This window comes from Schistocerca piceifrons, chromosome 3 (assembly GCF_021461385.2).
Source record: "Schistocerca piceifrons isolate TAMUIC-IGC-003096 chromosome 3, iqSchPice1.1, whole genome shotgun sequence".
NCBI classification, from domain to species: Eukaryota; Metazoa; Arthropoda; class Insecta; order Orthoptera; family Acrididae; genus Schistocerca; species Schistocerca piceifrons.
The window spans coordinates 758,257,980-758,277,304 of record NC_060140.1 but is presented as its reverse complement, the minus strand read 5'-3'; the positions used below and the strand labels follow the sequence as shown (position 1 = coordinate 758,277,304).

At 39.9% G+C, this 19,325-nt stretch overlaps 1 protein-coding gene across 1 annotated transcript in view; it reads right to left on the bottom strand.

Moving 5' to 3' along the window:
• The window catches only part of LOC124789763, a 239,477-nt gene that overhangs the window by 60,697 nt on the left and 159,455 nt on the right, over positions 1 to 19,325 (bottom strand). Inside the window, exons 7-8 of the mRNA XM_047257218.1 lie at positions 18,519 to 18,706; positions 3,673 to 3,817 (exon numbers count right to left, since the gene is read on the bottom strand). Of these exons, the coding sequence (XP_047113174.1) occupies positions 3,673 to 3,817; positions 18,519 to 18,706 (333 nt within the window). The remainder of the gene's footprint in view (positions 1 to 3,672; positions 3,818 to 18,518; positions 18,707 to 19,325) is intronic.

The window sequence follows — 19,325 nt, the reverse complement described above, 5'->3', positions numbered from 1 at the left end:
ATATGCTATGGAGGTCCAAGACATAACAGCTCCTCAGGCAGAAAATACCTATGGCAGATTAAAAGCAGAGCTCATATGTCATTTACTAGCTTTTCAGGAATATTGCATTCACCAGGTATTGACTAAAGAAGAAATGGCCAGCAGGAAGCCCTCACAATACTTTCACTATTTTCACAACAAAGTAGACATCAGCACCATTCCTGACATCCTCATGTGCACAATTTGGAGCTGTTGTCTGCTGGCCCAGGTAAAAGCCATCATTGCTATGCAGTTGAACATGTCACTGGATGCAGCTGCAGAACTTGCTGGCTCTGATGTACGGAAGACATGTTGAGGCTACAATTTGCTTATTTAAAATTTTGTCACACTTAAATAATACTTTGTGGAGCGTTTACTTACTTGAAATTTGTCAAACTTCCAGTATTTACATCTACTATAACTCTCAAATTTTTATTCCATTTTGAGTTAGCCTTTCCCTCACCTATTACGTACTTTAGATCCATTCACCAAAAATTTACATCCAGTGGTTGGAAGAAAATATCGATCGCACCTGTCTACAAAAGAGTAACACAGTGTGTCAGATTTTACCATCCACCATCATTCACACTGATCTGCTGTAAAATAAAATTCTAGGATGTATTCTGAGCTTAAACTAAATGAATTATCTCAAAACCAGTGACATCCTTCATGCCAATCTGTGTGGAAAATACCATCATATGGGGCATGACAAACTTCGTTACTAGGTTGAGGATTTCTTGGTATGGAGGGGAGTCAGTGTTACCACATTTGTAAAGAAACTTCAGACATGCCCTGTGGAAATGTGATGGTTGAGCTCCATGCTGTTGATGATGCATATTACTAACTTGGCAGATAATATTAACAGGAACCTCAGATGCTTTGCAGATGATACAGTTATCTATAATGAAGTACTATCTGTAAACAAGCTGCACCAGTGTCCCCAATAGATTTTGTTAAGAAATCAAAGTGGTGCAAAGATAATCAATTTGTTTAACTGTTCAGTAATTAAAATTGTTCAATTCAAAAAATCCAATAACGTAGTGGGCAGTCAAATGAAAAAATCTTGGTAACACATGGCCCCTTACTTTTTACCATCTGTCTCATTTTCATTTGACTATTCCTTGTAGTAGCCTATGACTGCATTGTCAATTAGTTACAATCATGATCAGTCAACTCATACAAATACGTAGATGCAATCTGTGGGAATTCAAAATGGAATGATCAAAGAGACTCAGTTGTGGATAGAGTAGTTAGCAAACTTGGCTTCATTAGTAGGTTACTGAAAAAACTGAATAGGTCTATGAAGGAGACTGCTTACAAAACATTTGTGCAATCATCTGTAGAATATTGCTGAAGTGCATGGGATCTCTACAAAACAGGACAAACAAGACAATAATAAACATATACAGAGAAGGGCAGCAATTTGTTTGACACATGGGATACCAGCATAAAGAAAATCTAAACTGTCAGACACTTAAATATAAATGTCAACTGTCTCATAAAAACTTCCTTACAAAGTTTCAATTTATCTAGGAATATACTACAGTTCTTTACATACTGCTCCCACAGCATTCTCAAAGACAATGTTAGATTAATTATTGGTTGCACAGAGACATTTTAGCGATCATTTTTATTACACTTGATATGCGAATGGAATGGGAAGAAACCTTAATACATGGTACAATAGGAAGAACCATGTGCCATACACTTCTCTGTAGATGTAGATGGATAACATGCATCCTGTGCTGAAACAGAAGCCTCTACCTAATTCTGACAGAAGCATTATGAATTCGCAGTGTGTTAAATTATACTGTGGGCAGAAAATAAAGCATTAATTCATACATACTAAAAAGACATGGGATAAGTTGAATTGAGTTTGTAGGTTGTAGGTACTGTAAAAAATCATGACTAATTAAATTGTGTGTCCACTAAAATTTATGGTTACTTCCAGGCAGTGGCAGCAAACATTGCACTTCCTAATGCACAAGCAAATACAGATGCATTATATTTACTCTCATGAACACTGTTTATTGTACCAGCTGGCCCAGGTTTATTATATGAAGGCACTAAGAGTTCAGAATCAGCCTGTTCCACAGAAGTAGAGTTGTTATAGTGATATTTCTAATTGAATATCAAAATCGTATACTGACTTGACAGGGCATTATATGAAATTTTTGAATCAGTTGATATCTCAATGAATGTTTTCTGACATGTAATCAAATTTTCTAACATTACAAGCTACTTTTCCTGAGAGTTCAAAAAATATATGAGTCAAATGGATCTTTAATTACAGGTGAAATTTCTATCCATTTTATAGATCAATACTGCCAACTGATATTTGAGTGTCACAAAATATGGCTTGAGACAGCAACTATTTGCAAAACTAGATGAAGTCCATCCTGTGAAATTGGCACAAGACTACCCTACAACATAGAATATTGTCACAAAAATAATTGTACTTTTGAACAACCTAGCTATTTTTGTTATCACCCAATAAATTGTGTTTTGGAAACTTCCATCACTCAAAGGTAAAAACTGTTAACACTACAGTACAGCTGTCATTGATTATTCTTCCATGTCCATTGGTTGTTGTCATTTGTTGTATGTAGCTTAACCTTGTAGGCAATGATTTGATTTTTGTCTAAGCTGCTGTCTAAAAGACTATGGTAACAATCAAAATTTTTTGTCAAATTGAGATTTTTTATCTAATGGTTTGTCAAACAAGTGCACAGATATACCAACAAAGTGTGTCATCTGACCTACTTTTGAAGCAGCTGTCATGCTCTGCATACATGTTTAAGCATTTTGACTCTAATGGGAACAGATACCAATGCAGAGACATTGGTTTTAACACTGTGTATAAAGGTAAAAAAAAGAAGAGAAAACAAGATTTGGTCCAGAGAATGGTTCAGATTGAGAAATAAATAAACCCCTGAGTATCTACTAATGGAAATATTACACAATACCACACCCAGAATCTGGTGAGCACATCAACTTTTATTTATTTTATTCCACTCTGTTTTATGTTGCGGGCAGAACAATTATATTATTCTTAATGTCTTCCTGTGTACTTTGCAACTCAAGCTTTCCTTTGAATTTGATATCTAGCGCTCTCTCTCTCTCTCTCTCTCTCTCTCTCTCTCTCTCTCTCTCTCTCCCTCTCTCTCCCTCCTTGGCACATGATACTTTGCTTGTAAATGTTAGTCCTGCATTCTCTTTACTGTGGTCATTTTATCCTCGCCTACCACAAAGTAAAACAGAGTTCCTATCAGTGTTAAATTAATCATATCAGTATGTAAGATAATTTTACATATGCTATTACCAAATACTTTAGAAACCATCTTGTACTCTGAACACACAATCTGTGTCAGGTGAACTTACAGATATTTTCATTTGTTTACCATAAAGAGGCATTAAATCTTCTCTCAAGTCCACAATAAAAGCAGATTTCTGTATGTCTTACTCAGTTTGAGATTAGTCAATTCTAACTTTTTGGCACTTTTTCAGTTTAGTTACTGGAAATTAATATACTCTCAAATTAACGCACAATAATGGAATCTTGTTTAGTGCAACACATTTGAGAGATACAACATGCTTATTCAAACACACTTTCTATCACTATTTTATCAAGAACTGCTTGTACAATTTCCTTACTGCATTTACAGCTGGTGGAAGGAGGGAGGCAGATATAGCTACACCTACTAGTGAGGCAATGTTGTCCCCTAACACAGAAATGGCAACACCTGCTCCAGACAGAAGTGCAATTACCATTCCAACCCAAACTGAATGAAGTTCTCCCCTGAAAAAAAAAAGAGTAATTAAAATTGCAATTATTAAGCCCACTGAATGTAGCATAATTTAATTTATACTTAGGTTCTGCATATTAATCTATGACATTTTCCTCAAAAAATCAACTAATTGACTATTACCAGAGCACAGATTTGTGTACAAAATGCATTGATTTTTTTAGTAGACTAAATGTATGCATTAGTGATATTCTTTACCATTGTCAACTTTACGAGGTCACTGGTGCAGTATTAAAGTGCATATAATTACATATTTTGGAGAAAATTAGTTTTGCATACATATTTATTAAAATTTACAACAATGGCATATTTTCCTTTCAGTATCCAAAATAAAAAGTCTCATTCACAATCAAATAACATTTTATCATTAAATTATGTACAGCACTTAAAATTCTAGTTGGTTGACATATGTAACAGTTTTCTTTATCTTCTTTAAATGATTATTATTTGATGCCAACATTATTTATTATCTCAATCAGATCTAACTTATCTTTTATTATTAGATACAATTAATAAACACAGTTATCACAACTTTTGTTTTATGGGCATTAGTCCATGGTTAACTACATATTTCACTGCCTAACATTTTGCCTCCCAATGTTGAGGACACCATCAAAAGCTATACACAGTCAGACAACAGTTTTAAACTTAAAGCAGCAAATGAAGCCTCCAATGATGTTTCCAGCATTTGGAGACAAAATATTAGGCAGAGACACATGTTTTGGGCGACAGCCTAACCTACATAAAACAAAAATACCAATAATACACATTCAAAAAGACTTAGACACTTCAAGCTTTCGGCCAATAGCCTTCGTCAGCAATAGACACTCATACACATTCATGCAGACACATACACAATTCACACAAACGACTGCAGTCTCAAGCAACTGAAACCACACTGTGAGCAGAACACCAGTGCACAATGGGAGTGGCAACTGTATGGGGGCGGCGAGGGTCCAGTGGGGGTGGGGGCGAGGCTCCAGTGGGGGGGGGGGGGGCAGGCTCCAGTGGGGGGGGGGGGGGGCAGGCTCCAGTGGGGGGGGGGGGGGGCCAGGCTCCAGTGGGGGGGGGGGGGGCGAGGCTCCAGTGGGGGGGGGGGGGGGCGGAGGCTCCAGTGGGGGGGGGGCGAGGCTCCAGTGGGGGGGGGGGGCGAGGCTCCAGTGGGGGGGGGGCGAGGCTCCAGTGGGGGGGGGGGGCGAGGCTCCAGTGGGGGGGGGGGGCGAGGCTCCAGTGGGGGGGGGGGGGGGGCGAGGCTCCAGTGGGGGGGGGGCGAGGCTCCAGTGGGGGGGGGGGGGGCCAGGCTCCAGTGCGGGGGGGGGGGGCAGGCTCCAGTGGGGGGGGGGGGCGAGGCTCCAGTGGGGGGGGGGGGGCGAGGCTCCAGTGGGGGGGGGGGCGAGGCTCCAGTGGGGGGGGGGGCGAGGCTCCAGTGGGGGGGGGGGCGAGGCTCCAGTGGGGGGGGGGCGAGGCTCCAGTGGGGGGGGGGCCCTCCATTAGTGGGGGGGCTCCAGTGGGGGGGCTCCTGTGGGGGGGGGGGCAAGGTCCAGTGGGGAGGGGGGGCAAAGTCCAGTGGGGGGGGGGCGAGGTTCCACTTGGTTCTTTTTGCATTTGATGTAGTCTACTGTGAGCTTGAGCAGACTTCTGTAGGTACCATTAGTTCATGGGCAGTTTCTTTAAAAAAACCGACAAAAATGTGTTTGTCCACCATCACTAGTGAACCAAAACCCGGATGAGGATACCAAAACCCGGATGAGGACTCCAAAATGGCAATGCACTGCAAATGGCTGAAATTTTTATGATATATTTTCTCCATCCCTATCCATGAACTGGGATTTCTGCTACACCATTTGCTCTTGGTTGGTTGGTTCATTGGTTTGTGGGATTGAAGGGACCAGACTACTAGGACCATTAGCCCCTTTTTTCTCAAACAGGAAACATCCACAAAGAATAAAAACAAACAATAGAGATGACAAGACAAGAAAGACACAGACAGAGACCAGAAAAAAGGAATTAAAATCACACCAAGTGTGACAGTGGTTGGCAAACCATAGAAACAAAAAGGAAAAGCCAACCACCAAGGAAAGGACAAACACTTAGATCAAGTGATAAAAAACCCCTGCACAAACAAAACTCTAAACTAAATCTGCCATTGCAAAGTAATCTGATAAAAGTGCAGGAAGCGTATCAGGCAGCGCAAACGTCTGACTGAGCGGAGTTAAAAGCGTGCGGTCCAACAAAATGTGGACCAATGTCAAAGCTGACCCGCAGTGACCTGAAGGTGTATCCTCGTGGCACTATAAATGGCTGTGTGTTATTCAGGTGTGGACAGTTTGCAACTGGCAGAGGACAACAGAGTCGTTGCAAGAGACCCACAAGGAGGAGCGCCACACACCGGTAGCCTCCTTGATGGCCCAAAGTTTGTTGGGTGAAGGAAGGGTGCACCATTCTTCACCCCAGGTGCCAACTACCTTCTGCCACAAAACTGACCTGAGATCACTCTCCTAAAGGCCAATCTCCAAGGTTGGTGCACCGACAACCTGTTTGGCCAGTGTGTCAACATGTTCATTTCCCAGGATGCCGACATGACCTGGGGTTGACAAGAACCACAGAGTGGCCACAACGGACAAGAGTATGGAAGGACTCCTGGAAAGCCATCACCAGATGACAGCAAGGGAAACACTGGTTGATAGCTCAGGGAGTCACTACAGATAATGGACTCACCTGAGCAGGTGCGGATATACTCTATGGCGCGAGAAATGGCGACCAGCTCGGCAGTGAAAACACTGCACCCAGCCGGCAATGAGTGTTGTTCATAATGATCCGCTAGAGTAAGAGCATAACTGACACGACCTGTAACCATCGAACCGTCAGTATAGACAATGTCAGAGCCTTGAAACGCGGCAAGGATTGAAAGAAAGTGGCGATGGAGGGCCTCAAGAGAGACTGAGTCCTTCTGGCCCAGTGCCAAATTGAGCCAAAGGCATGGGCAAGGCACACACCATGGGGGTATACACAGAGGGGCCTGGAAAAGTGGTGGAAGAGGGAAAACCTCAAGCCCAGAGAGAAGAGCTCTGACTGTAACTGCTATTGTACCCCCTAACCGGGGCCACCGTTCCGGAAGATGGATGACTGACTGAGGGAACAGGAGATGATAATTGGGATGTCTGAGCAAGCTAAAAACGTGTGTAACATAAGCAGCCAGTAATCGTTGGTGCCGGAACCGCAATGGAGGGACACCTGCCTCCGCAAGTATGCTGTTGGCAGGGCTTTTCCGGAAAGCTCCAGTGGCGAGTCGGACCCCACTGTGAAGGATGGGGTCCAGCAACCACAATGCAGAAGGGGATGCCGAATCATAAGCCAGGCTCCCATAATCTAATGCCTGGTACAGCCGTAGAAGGGTAGACTGATTGGCACCCCGCAGCTGGTGTGACTCAAGCAACGAAGAGCATTAAGATGCTGCCAGCACATCTGTTTAAGCTGCCACATATGAGGGAGCCAAGTCAACCGCATATGAAAAACCAATCCCAAAAACCGGATCATCTCCACCACAGCAAGAGGTTCACCATCAAGATAAAGCCGTGGCTCAGGATGAACAGTGAATCACCAGCAGAAATACATAATGCAGGTCTTGGCAGCTGAAAACTGGAAGCCATGCGCTACAGCCCAAAACTGCACCTTGTGGATAGTGCCCTGCAGCTGCTGTTAGCAGCTGCAAAGCTAGTGAAGCTAATGTATAGGCAGAAGTCGGACGGCATCAGCATACAAGGAAGCTGAGACAGACGTTCCCACTGCCGCAGTGAGCCCATTAATTGTAATTAAAAAGATGTAGAGACTTAAGACAGATCCTTGTGGTACCCCATTCTCCTGAAATTGGGAGGAACTATGGGAGGCCGCAACTTGCATGTGGAAGGAACGAAGCGACAGAAAATTTTGTATGAAAATCAGGAGTGGACCCCGTAGACCCCAACCATGATGCATAGGGAGGATGTGAGATCACCATGTCATATTGTATGCCTTCTGCATGTTGAAAAAGATGGCAACCAGATGCTGATGACGGGCAAAGGCCGTACAGATGGCAGACTCCAGGCACACCAGATTATCGGCTGCAGAGTGGCCCTTATGGAACCCACCCTGAGATGGAGCCAGAAGGCCATGAGACTCAACCTCCAGCTCACCATGCATTCAAGCAACTTGCAAAGAACTTTGGTGAGGCTAATGGGGTGGTTGGTGTCCACCTCCAGTGGGTTCTTGCCAGGTTTCAACACAAGGATTACGATGTTTTCCTGCCATTGCGACGGGAACTCACCCTCAACCCAGATACAGTTGAAAACAAGTTGCTCTCAATATCTCTTTTTTCAGGTGGAAATTGTCTTTGATATTAGGCAGTTGTTAAATAGTGATCATATGGATTTCTTAGCCCTAGTGCTGACAATGTGAAGCCCAGACATGGACTTCACTTTGTATGCATTTTGCATGTAAGGAGATGTTGCCAGATGCTATAAGGCAGCTCACCAACCTCTGCCCAGAAGCTGGGTATGTGACTAGTTCAGTAGCCTCTGTGAGTAGTAACTGCATGATGGACTGCACAATGTACCTTCAAATCTGAATGATTAGCTTATCCATTACACTATGCAGCCATTGATAGGTCACATGCAAACTAAGGTTTTATAAAAATGTGACTTAGTCACTGAGCCAAGAAACTGCCTCCCTCTAAGCTTCATAAATTTCAGTTCCCGATGCATTCAGTTTAGCCAGTGAATCAAATTCATCATAGCTACAACAAAATGTGCAGACATTTCTGATTCTCCAAGTGAAGCAAAAATATTCATTCATAACCTGAAGGATGTACGAGGGTAATCCCAAAAGTAAAGTCTCCTACTTTTTTATACATACAGAACACTGTTTGTGTGGCAGTTGGTCACACTGTTATGAAGAGTGCTTCATGTGCTGTGTGTAAACATGTACATGCCGCTCTGAGGTGCTCACTCTTGGCTTGGCAGCCGTTGAGAATGGAGCTCCTGTTGGATGTTACTGCCAAGTGCGAATTGCACGTTGTTATTCGGTTTTTGACTGCAAAGGGCACTGCACCGATTGAAATTCATCGCCAATTGATGGAAGTTTATGGTGAGTTGTGCATGGATGTCAAAAATGTTCATAAGTGGTATAGAGAGTTTGCAGCTGGTCGGACCAAAATTCATGACGAACAAAGGAGTGGGAGACAGTCAATTTCTGAGGATACAGTGTTGAAAAAATGGTCCAAATGGCTCTGAGCACTATGGGACTCAACTTCTAAGGTCATCAGTCCCCTAGAACTTAGAACTACTTAAACCTAACTATCCTAAGGACATCACACAACACCCAGCCATCACGAGGCAGAGAAAATCCCTGACCCCGCCGGGAATCGAACCCGGGAACCCGGGCGTGGGAAGCGAGAACGCTACCGCACGACCACGAGCTGCGGGCTACAGTGTTGAAGATTGAGTAAAGGAAGTCTGAAGCTCAGCGGATCACCCTGGATGATCTCTGCATGTTGGTTCCTGAGGTTTTCTGAAGCACTGCTCCCAGAACTTTAATGGAAACATTGAACTACCGGAAGGTGTGCGCAAGATGCATGCCATGCATACTGACCGCCAGGAACACATGCGGCAATGAGTTGATGCTTCCCGTGCATTTCCTCACTGCCTTGCAACCGAACAGGACAACTTTCTGGACTCAGTTGCCACAGGTGACAAAACCTGGGCATACCACTTTACACCTGAGACCAAGCAACGATCATGCCAGTTCATAATTTTCTGAACAGCATGGCGGCGAGCTGGTATGATATGGGCATACAACAACTGCCTCAGCGTCTACAAAAATGCATCGACAGAAATGGTGATTATGTCGAAAAATAGCTAAATGTTCAAGCTGTAAACTGATGTAAACCACTGTAGAAATAAACAGGTCTATTTACTTATAGAAAAATAGGAGACCTTACTTTTGGGATTACCCTTGTATTTGATTAGAGTTACTCTTTTTCTTAATGAAGTTTTCTTTTATATTTAAGTCATTTTATGGTTACACAATTCAAATGAGAAACAGAATACATTCTTGCATTTTCTTGGTCTTTGCTCATTGTAAATGTTAGAAATCTATCCTGTGTTTTGTTAGGTGGTCCTCAACCTGCCTTCAGAGAATGTCATGCACAGCCTTGCTGTTGCACATTGTCAGTGGACCTAGCTGGCTCTAATAACCTGCAGATGTTGCATGATCACTGGAGTAGCATGCATGTTTCTATCTAGGTGTGAATGAAATCATTTGTTTGCACATGTTAAGAAAAGAGGCATGTGCATAGATAGTTGCTTCTGCTTACAAATGAGACAAATACAGGTGGAAGGTGAATGGGCACAAGGCGCACAGATTTGATTGCAGCTTTAGTAAATAGTGTAGTGCATTCCCAGATCATGCCAGATATTGACCTCCAGATATTGGCCTGAGTAATTAACACAATATGGTGGTAAAGTGCAAAGATACTCTGGATACTGTGTGTCCAAACCAAAGTTCCCACAACTGGGCTGCCCCTTGCATCTCAGAACTGTGTGCCCATGACCTAGATATTGAAAGCAGCGCATCTGGTTTGGAACACATGGACCAACTGGATTTTAACAATCCAGCATTTATGTATTCAGATAACATAAGCAACTTAAAGGGATCATGGTAGACTTTTTTTATGAACAATCATTCACACATGTCAATTTCTCTAATCTGTTATACTTCATTTTGTCATTTTTCTAAAAGGTCTCTAGGATCATATCTTTAATGCTACAATTTGATATGACACTTTTACTTTGACATAGTGGTGTGCATTAAAAAAATAAGTTTTTGCTCTGCAGTAATTTGGGTATTCTATGTTCTTTCTTTTTGGAAGAATGAAAGTTCAGTCATAGTGGAGATATCAGTGATTGTTTACATGTTTGTTTTGAGAACAGTTTTTTCTGGCACAATCAAATACAGTTTAATCAATAAGAAATTACTGATTTTGGCCATTACTGACCATCTGTATGTCGAAAGATAGATGCAGTAGGTCACTCCAAACACTGAGAAACCACACTGCTAACTGGAGTGGTTGGAATGAACTGCTGTATCTTTCTTATGATCTGAAGATGCCTTGTAATGGCCAAAACCAGTAATGCATTATTGAAATGGTGTGTGATTGTGCTGGATAAACTGTTTAAAAAACAAGCTGCCACTCTCTGTGACCTATTACCTCCAGAAATTCCCTCTTCTGTCTTCATGACAATGAACACACATTATCTAATGGCTTGTTCTGTTACTATTACTCCTCTTTGAAACATTTGTTTCACAGTGGCTATTTACCTAGTTCTCTTTGCCAAGTTTGTGATGGAGCAGACAGATTCTTTCCATGTTAAGTTGTTCTACTCCCAAAAACAACCGAAACTTTTTGCTTAATTTAATCTTATGTCCAAAACATTTACTACGTGATATGTGGCACTTATTTAAAGTCTCAAAAATCATGTTTAGATTTAATTTATTATTCATATTCTTATTTCAAGTGTTTTGGTCCCATTTGTATAATTAATTTTGTTTATGGCACTGTTAATTAAAAGCTACAATTGATATAAGTTAGCATTACAGTTCATCACATAAGCTCATGAGCTAATTATTATCTGAGTATTTGAGAATATGACCTACACCATTTGAAAGCTAAGCATTCCAACTTTGCTGGAAAGTATTTTATATTACCTGAATCTGATCATATTATGCAATAATTAATATAGAAATTTTTTGGCTATTGCCAATTTCTATCACACATTAGTCAAAACCGTTGTTAAATTCTGGACTTTGACTACCTACTTTTGTTACCTTAATTTTCCATACAAAATAACAAACAGTAATAAATGATTAACTCACTAATTAATAATTTCTTGTAATTCACTTTGATTTGCAATATGGTGTCTAGTCACATAAATGAGGGAAATCACACTGCAATCAAATAATGTGTAAGTAATTTTATAATTTGTAACCAGCAACATTTTCCGTAATACAAAATTCTGTTAATTTTTGTGAGTCATCAAAAACAGTAAATTCCAACCTATCCATATTCCAATTCTAAGTAACAGTTTATGCTTAAGCCAGTCTGTAAGTAGTCAGATACAGCCAGTCCATGGTTTGAAAGTAAACCGTTAACATTTTTGTCGAGTGCGCTCTTGTTGTTTGTTATGTACATGAGAATACACACACCTGAAACCATGACACTAATTAACTTCAAGGTTTAGTTACTTAAAAACAATATACATTAACTAATATTCTTTCTGAAATGTGTGAAAGTATATAAGGTTATTGTCATAAAAACTGATGATTGTTGGGCATAGTGATGTTAATTAAAGACTGACTTAAATGAACCATCAAAGTATAACTGTATTTAACAAATTTCTAAAGGAGTGTACTAAATGTTAACTGTGTCATTTTTAGATAAACTTTAACTGTTTATTTTGTGGCAATATTGAAAACTTTGACACAGTATTGCAAGTGGTGGGCTGTAGGCTTGCATTAATGAGTGTTGTGTAAAAGTTGGTCACTATGATGAGCTTTGCAAGGAACAATGTATGTATTAACATGATCATAAATATGGTGTCATTTAAATCAGTGATAAATACCATCCCACATCAATTATTTTATTTATTTATTTATTTACTTATTTTCAAGTTCCATGGATCCTTGATGCGAATGTATCAAGGATGTAGAAGATGTCAGGTTATTACAGTAATAGCAATACGCAGATAATCATGAGGCAACCAATTTAACATACATAAGCAGATACATGAAAAAGGACATCCACATGTCAAATAATTACACACAAAAATTCAGATAACAACACAGATAATAGTAATGACATAGACAATTGCATAAATAATAGTGTAGTAATGACATAGATGATTGAATAAACAAATTTAAAGTAATTCATCTAAAAAATATTCTGCTGACAAGTGATATGCTAGTCTACGCAATCAGTTCTATTATAATTGTACGAAATTAAACACAAATTCAAGAAGTATTACACGTTATCAAAGAATTCCTGTAAAGAACAGAAAGAATTATCCAAAAGATAAAGTTTTAGCTCTGTTTTGAATTTAGTAACATCCCCAGTGACTCATTTTATACGGACAGGAAGTTTATTGAACACTTTTTTACTTGAATCATGAACTCCTTTCTGTACCATGCTCAGATTTTTTAAAATCTTTGTGAAGGTCATGTTTTCTTCTTGTATTGTGATCATGGTATGCACTATTCATTTTGTAAATTGCATAATTTTTGTTCACGAAGCACATTAGTGACAAGATGTATTGGCAAGGCATGGTGAGGATCCCCAGCTGTTTAAATATATTTCTGCAAGATGATCTAGGATGCACTCTACTCATAATCCTGATAACTGTCTTCTGTGCAACAAAGACTTTATTTGCTTGTGGTTGATTTCCCCAGAATATGACGCCATATGTTGTAAGTGAATGGTAATAACCAACAAATACATTTTTGATCATTTCCATGTCACAAACAGATGCAATTGAGCAAATGGCATATGCTGCTGAATTAGTCTTTCACATAGGTCAGTGATGTGGACAGATCAGTTTAGTTTGTTATCAATATGTTGTTGTTGTGGTCTTCAGTCCTGAGACTGGTTTGATGCAGCTCTCCATGCTATTCTATCCTGTGCAAGCTGCTTCATCTCCCAGTACTTACTGCAATCTACATCCTTCTGAATCTGCTTAGTGTATTCATCTCTTGGTCTCCCTCTACGATTTTTACCCTCCACACTGCTCTCCAATACTAAACTGGTGATCCCTTGATGCTTCAGAACATGTCTTACCAACCGATCCCTTCTTCTAGTCAAGTTGTGCCACAAACTTCTCTTCTCCCCAATCCTATTCAATACTTCCTCATTAGTTATGTGATCAAACCATCTAATCTTCAGCATTCTTCTGTAGCACCACATTTCGAAAGCTTCTATTCTCTGCTTGTCCAAACTATTTATCGTCCATGTTTCACTTCCATACATGGCTACACTCCATACAAATATTTTCAGAAACACTTCCTGACACTTAAACCTATACTCGATGTTAACACATTTCTCTTCTTCATAAATGCTTTCCTTGCCATTGCCAGTCTACATTTCATATCCTCTCTACTTCGACCATCATCAGTTATTTTGCTCCCCAAATAACAAAACTCATTTACTACTTTAAGTGTCTCATTTTCTAATCTAATTCCCTCAACATCACCTGACTTAGTTCGACTACATTCCATTATCCTTGTTTTGCTTTTGTTGATGTTCATCTTATATCCTCCTTTCAAGACACTATCCATTCCATTCAACTGCTCTTCCAAGTCCTTTGCTGTCTCTGACAGAATTACAATGTCATCAGTGAACCTCAAAGTTTTTATTTCTTCTCCATGGATATTAATACCTACTCCGAATTTTTCTTTTGTTTCCTTCACTGCTTGCTCAACATACAGATTGAATAACATTGGGGAGATGCTACAAACCTGTCTCACTCCCTTCTCAACCACTGCTTCCCTTTCGTGTCCCCCGACTCTTAACTGCCATCTGGTTTCTGTACAAATTGTAAATAGCCTTTCGCTCCCTGTATTTTACCCCTGCCACCTTCAGAATTTGAAATAGAGTATTCCAGTCAACATTGTCAAAAGCTTTATCTATGTCTACAAATGCTAGGAACATATGTTTGCCTTTCCTTAATCTGGCTTCTAAGGTAAGTCATACGGTCAGTATTGCCTCACGTGTTCCGATATTTCTACGGAATCCAAACTGATCTTCCCCGAGGTCGGCTTCTACCAGTTTTTCCAATCGTCTGCACAGAATTCGTGTTAGTATTTTGCAGCCATGACTTATTAAACTGATAGTTCTGTAATTGTCACATCTGTCAGCACCTGCTTTCTTTGGGAATGGAATTATTATATTCTTCTTGAAATCTGAGGGTATTTCGCCTGTCTCATACATCTTGCTCACCAGATGGTAGAGTTTTGTCAGGACTGGCTCTCCCAAGGCTGTCAGTAGTTCTAATGGAATGTTGTCTACTCCCGGGGCCTTGTTTCGACTTAGGTCTTTCAGTGCTCTGTCAAACTCTTCACGCAGTATTGTATCTCCCATTTCATCTTCATCTACATCCTCTTCCATTTCCATAATATTGTCCTCAAGTACATCGCCCTTGTATAGACCTTCTATATACTCCCTCCACCTTTCTGCTTTCCCTTCTTTGCTTAGAACTGGGTTTCCATCTGAGCTCTTGATATTCATACAAGTGGTTCTCTTTTCTCCAAAGGTCTCTTTAATTTTCCTGTAGGCAGTATCTATCTTACCCCTAGTGAGATAAGCCTCTACATCCTTACATTTGTCCTCTAGCCATCCCTGCTTAGCTATTTTGCACTTCCTGTCAATCTCATTTTTGAGACGTTTGTATTCCTTTTTGCCTGCTTCATTCACTGCATTTTTGTATTTTCTCCTTTCATCAATTAAATTCAATATATCGTCTGTTACCCAAGGATTTCTACTACCCCTCGTCTTTTTACGTACTTGATCCTCTGCTGCCTTCACCACTTCATCCCTCAAAGCTACCCATTCTTCTTCTACTGTATTTCTTTCCCCCATTCTTGCCAATTGTTCCCTTATGCTCTCCCTGAAACTCTGTACAACCTCTGCTTCTTTCCGTTTATCCAGGTCCCATCTCCTTAAATTCCCACATTTTTGCAGTTTCTTCAGTTTTAATCTACAGTTCATAACCAATAGATTGTGTTCAGAATCCACATCTGCCCCTGGAAATGTCTTACAGTTTAAAACCTGGTTCCTGAATCTCTATCTTACCATTATATAATCTATCTGATACCTTCTAGTATCTCCAGGGTTCTTCCATGTATACAAACTTCTTTCATGATTCTTAAACCAAGTGTTAGCTATGATTAAGTTGTGCTCTGTGCAAAATTCCACCTCTTTCGTTCCTTACCCCCAATCCATATTCACCTACTATGTTTCCTTCTCTCCCTTTTCCTACTGACGAATTCCAGTCCCCCGTGACTATTAAATTTTCATCTCCCTTCACTATCTGAATAATTTCTTTTATTTCATCATACATTTCTTCAATTTCTTCGTCATCTGCAGAGCTAGTAGGCATATAAACTTGTACTACTGTGGTAAGCGTGGGCTTCATATCTATCTTGGCCACAATAATGCATTCACTATGCTGTTTGTAGTAGCTTACCCGCATTCCTATTTTCCTATTCATTATTAAACCTACTCCTGCATTACCCCTATTTGATTTTGTGTTTACAACCCTGTATTCACCTGACCAAAAGTCTTGTTCCTCCTGCCATCGAACTTCACTAATTCCCACTATATCTAACTTTAACTAAATTTTCTAACCTACCTGCCCGATTAAGGGATCAGGCATTCCACGCTCTGATCCGATCAATATGTAAACCCAGAAATTTGGAAGATACAGCTTTCACTATTTCTTTGTCTCCACATTTTATTTCAACATTTTCCAGTTTTTTGTTTACTGTTTGAAACTAAATGAAATGCGTCTTATTAACATTGAGGGACAGATCGTTTGCAGTGAACCAATCTATAACTTCTTGGAAAATAGTGGTCGCAGTGTTCTCTAGACTGCAGTTGGGTACCTTGTAAATCATAATGGTTGTGTCATCTGCAAATAGGGTGAAGTGTGCTTCTTGGGTCACACACCATGGGAGGTCATTTACAAAGATTAAGAAAAGTAAGGGACCAAGCTCTGCGGCACTCCACATTTCTTATGTACCCCAATCAGAGCTGGCAGGCACCTCTGCACAATTGTTTAATACTACCTTCTGATGTATGTCATCTAGATATGACTCAGGCCACTTCCCTACTTTCTTTTAAGCTGTAATGCTCAGCCTTTCTGAGTAGAATCTTGTGATCTACACAGTCAAATACTTTTGACAGATCATAAAAAGTTTCCAACTGGTGACATTTTCTTTTTTATTGATTCAAGAAGATGGTTGATAAATGAGAAAATGGCTTGTTCAGTTGAAATACCCTTTTGGAATCCAAACTGATTTTTATTAAGGATGTTATATTTATTAATGTGAGCCTTGATTCTATTGTACGTAAGTTTCTCAAGGATTTTTGAAAGACTTGTTAACAATGAAATTGGGCAGTAGTTAGAAATCTCTGCTTCATCACCCTTTATGAAGAATGGTTTAACAACTGCAAATTTTAGTCTATTAGGGACAGTACCTTGTCTTAGCGGAGATCGAGATGGTGCTACTGAGGAGAGGCTAAGAATCACTCGTACTTTCTGTCACTAGTTGCTGTGAAAACCATTCAGTGGTCGACCCCTTCCACGGGGATTCTGATGGTGTTTGGTTTACTGTTAGTCATTTGCAACCCAAAAGAAGCTAGGGAATCACTGCTGCCCAATGGCCGAGTCCCATAAGCCTAGGTAATCCCTGTACAACTGAGTTACAGCAGGTTCCCCAGAGGTTCCTTCTTCCCCATTCTCCTCCTCCAAAGGTTTGTACTATTGTCACAATTTGGATAGTTGAACTATAAGATCTCCCACTTCTGCGGCACACAATGTTCTACTGCCACATGCATGGTGTGTTGCTGAAGCAGTCCCTGAGCTTACAACTGAAGAGGACTGGCAGTGCTCATGGATCCCACTCATGACACCTAGTTTTGCTCATACTAGTTTAGCTAAAACCATAACCCAGCCAATGAAAGCTGAGAACCCAGAAGTGCTTGCATTTAGGCATAATCTAAGAGGCATGTGTTTCTTAGTAAATATCATGGACACAGTAAGCATCTGTCCTTCCCATCCCTGTCATCCTTGACGTTAGCATTTGTATAGCAGATGCTGGAATATGCCCTGCAGGGGGTAAGAAGAGTGTAAAGAAACTTGTTAGCTACAAAAAATGTCATCATACTACATTCCTGTCCCACCTTATCCTTTTGATGAAGGCTGCAATCACTTAGAGCATTGTCTTTGGTATGTTTAAAATAGGTCTCTTTAGATACACATAGCCATGCTTTATGCACTAAAAAAAAGGCTCTGAGCACTATAGGACTTAACTTCTGAGGTCATCAGTCCCCTAGAACTTAGAACTACTTAAACCTAACTAACCTAAGGACATTGCACACATCCATGCCTGAGGCAGGATTCGAACCTGCGACCATAGCAGTCGTGCGGTTCCAGAGTGTAGCACCTAGAACCACTCGGCCACTTCGGCCGGCTATACACTAAAAGGTCCAGTTTCTCCATATGTATTCCAAATTGGTCTAGGTTTCACCATATAGTAAGGGAGATAGCAGTCACTTTCCAAGTAAGTACTTTCTTAAAGGCAGTCTGATTTATAGTAAATTTCACACTTTTTAGAAGACTTTATCACAAATCCTTTGTTTCACGCCCTCAAACAATGTATGTAATTGCATTACATGAAATACAAACATTTATGAAATTTATGTGGTTGATGTTGAGTAATGGTTAATCAATTTTTCCAAGTTTTACTGTTACAAGTAACTTGACATCAACCAAAATATTTTGTATTAATAAAAAGTGTGAATAAATGTGAAACCCAAATCAAAGCTTTATTATCCATTATACAGATTGTACTTATATTTTTATTCATTTTTCTATAATGAAAGATACTTACCTTGTTACCATTTCCACTGTTGGCCATCTGTTAAGAGCAAAGTGTTCTGCTACCAATCCAACCACTATTCCACAAATAAAGCCTTCTAATAAGCAAATTAATAGACCAAATATTTCATTTAATATGCCCATCTTCATCAGTTCTTTGTCTTTGATCATTGTTCCAACAGTACCAGCCATTATAGGGCCCTAAGAACAATCAACAGCAATATGGGTAATTTGTGACTTACATTCAAACTTGATCCAACACAAAATTAAAATGAATGTAAAGGATTAATGTATGCCAATTTGAGAATGTTTTTTGCTCCACTGTGATTGTTTTCTGTTCTCTGCAACAGATTTCTTGCTATTTTCCTGTTTCTATATAACGCATATTTTCACTATTTGGTACAAAGTCTCATCAGCCCTCAAAAATAATTTCTGTTACTGGACAGAAGGATGAATGCTGGAGTTGAAAACTAAGCAAATTACCAAAAATCAATGTTTTGAGGAGGAGCTGGTAGTAACAAAATAAAATGCTATTATTTTTAAATGAACATTGCTACTGAGTGATATGAGTTGTTCTATTTCTCAGTATGAGTTCAGATTTTTATTGTATTAAATTAACTGCATTAAAATTGCTGGAACTATTTCCTTTGACAAGATGCTGCACATACATATGTCAATTTTATACCTAGCTAATTTTGTGCACTTTCATGAGTCACAGTTTGAAACTACAATTTTGATCATTTTGTGGTAATTGTGTGTTACTAACCAGAGCAGAATACGAAACTTACTAAATGTCAACTTAATAGTCACTGAAAAACAG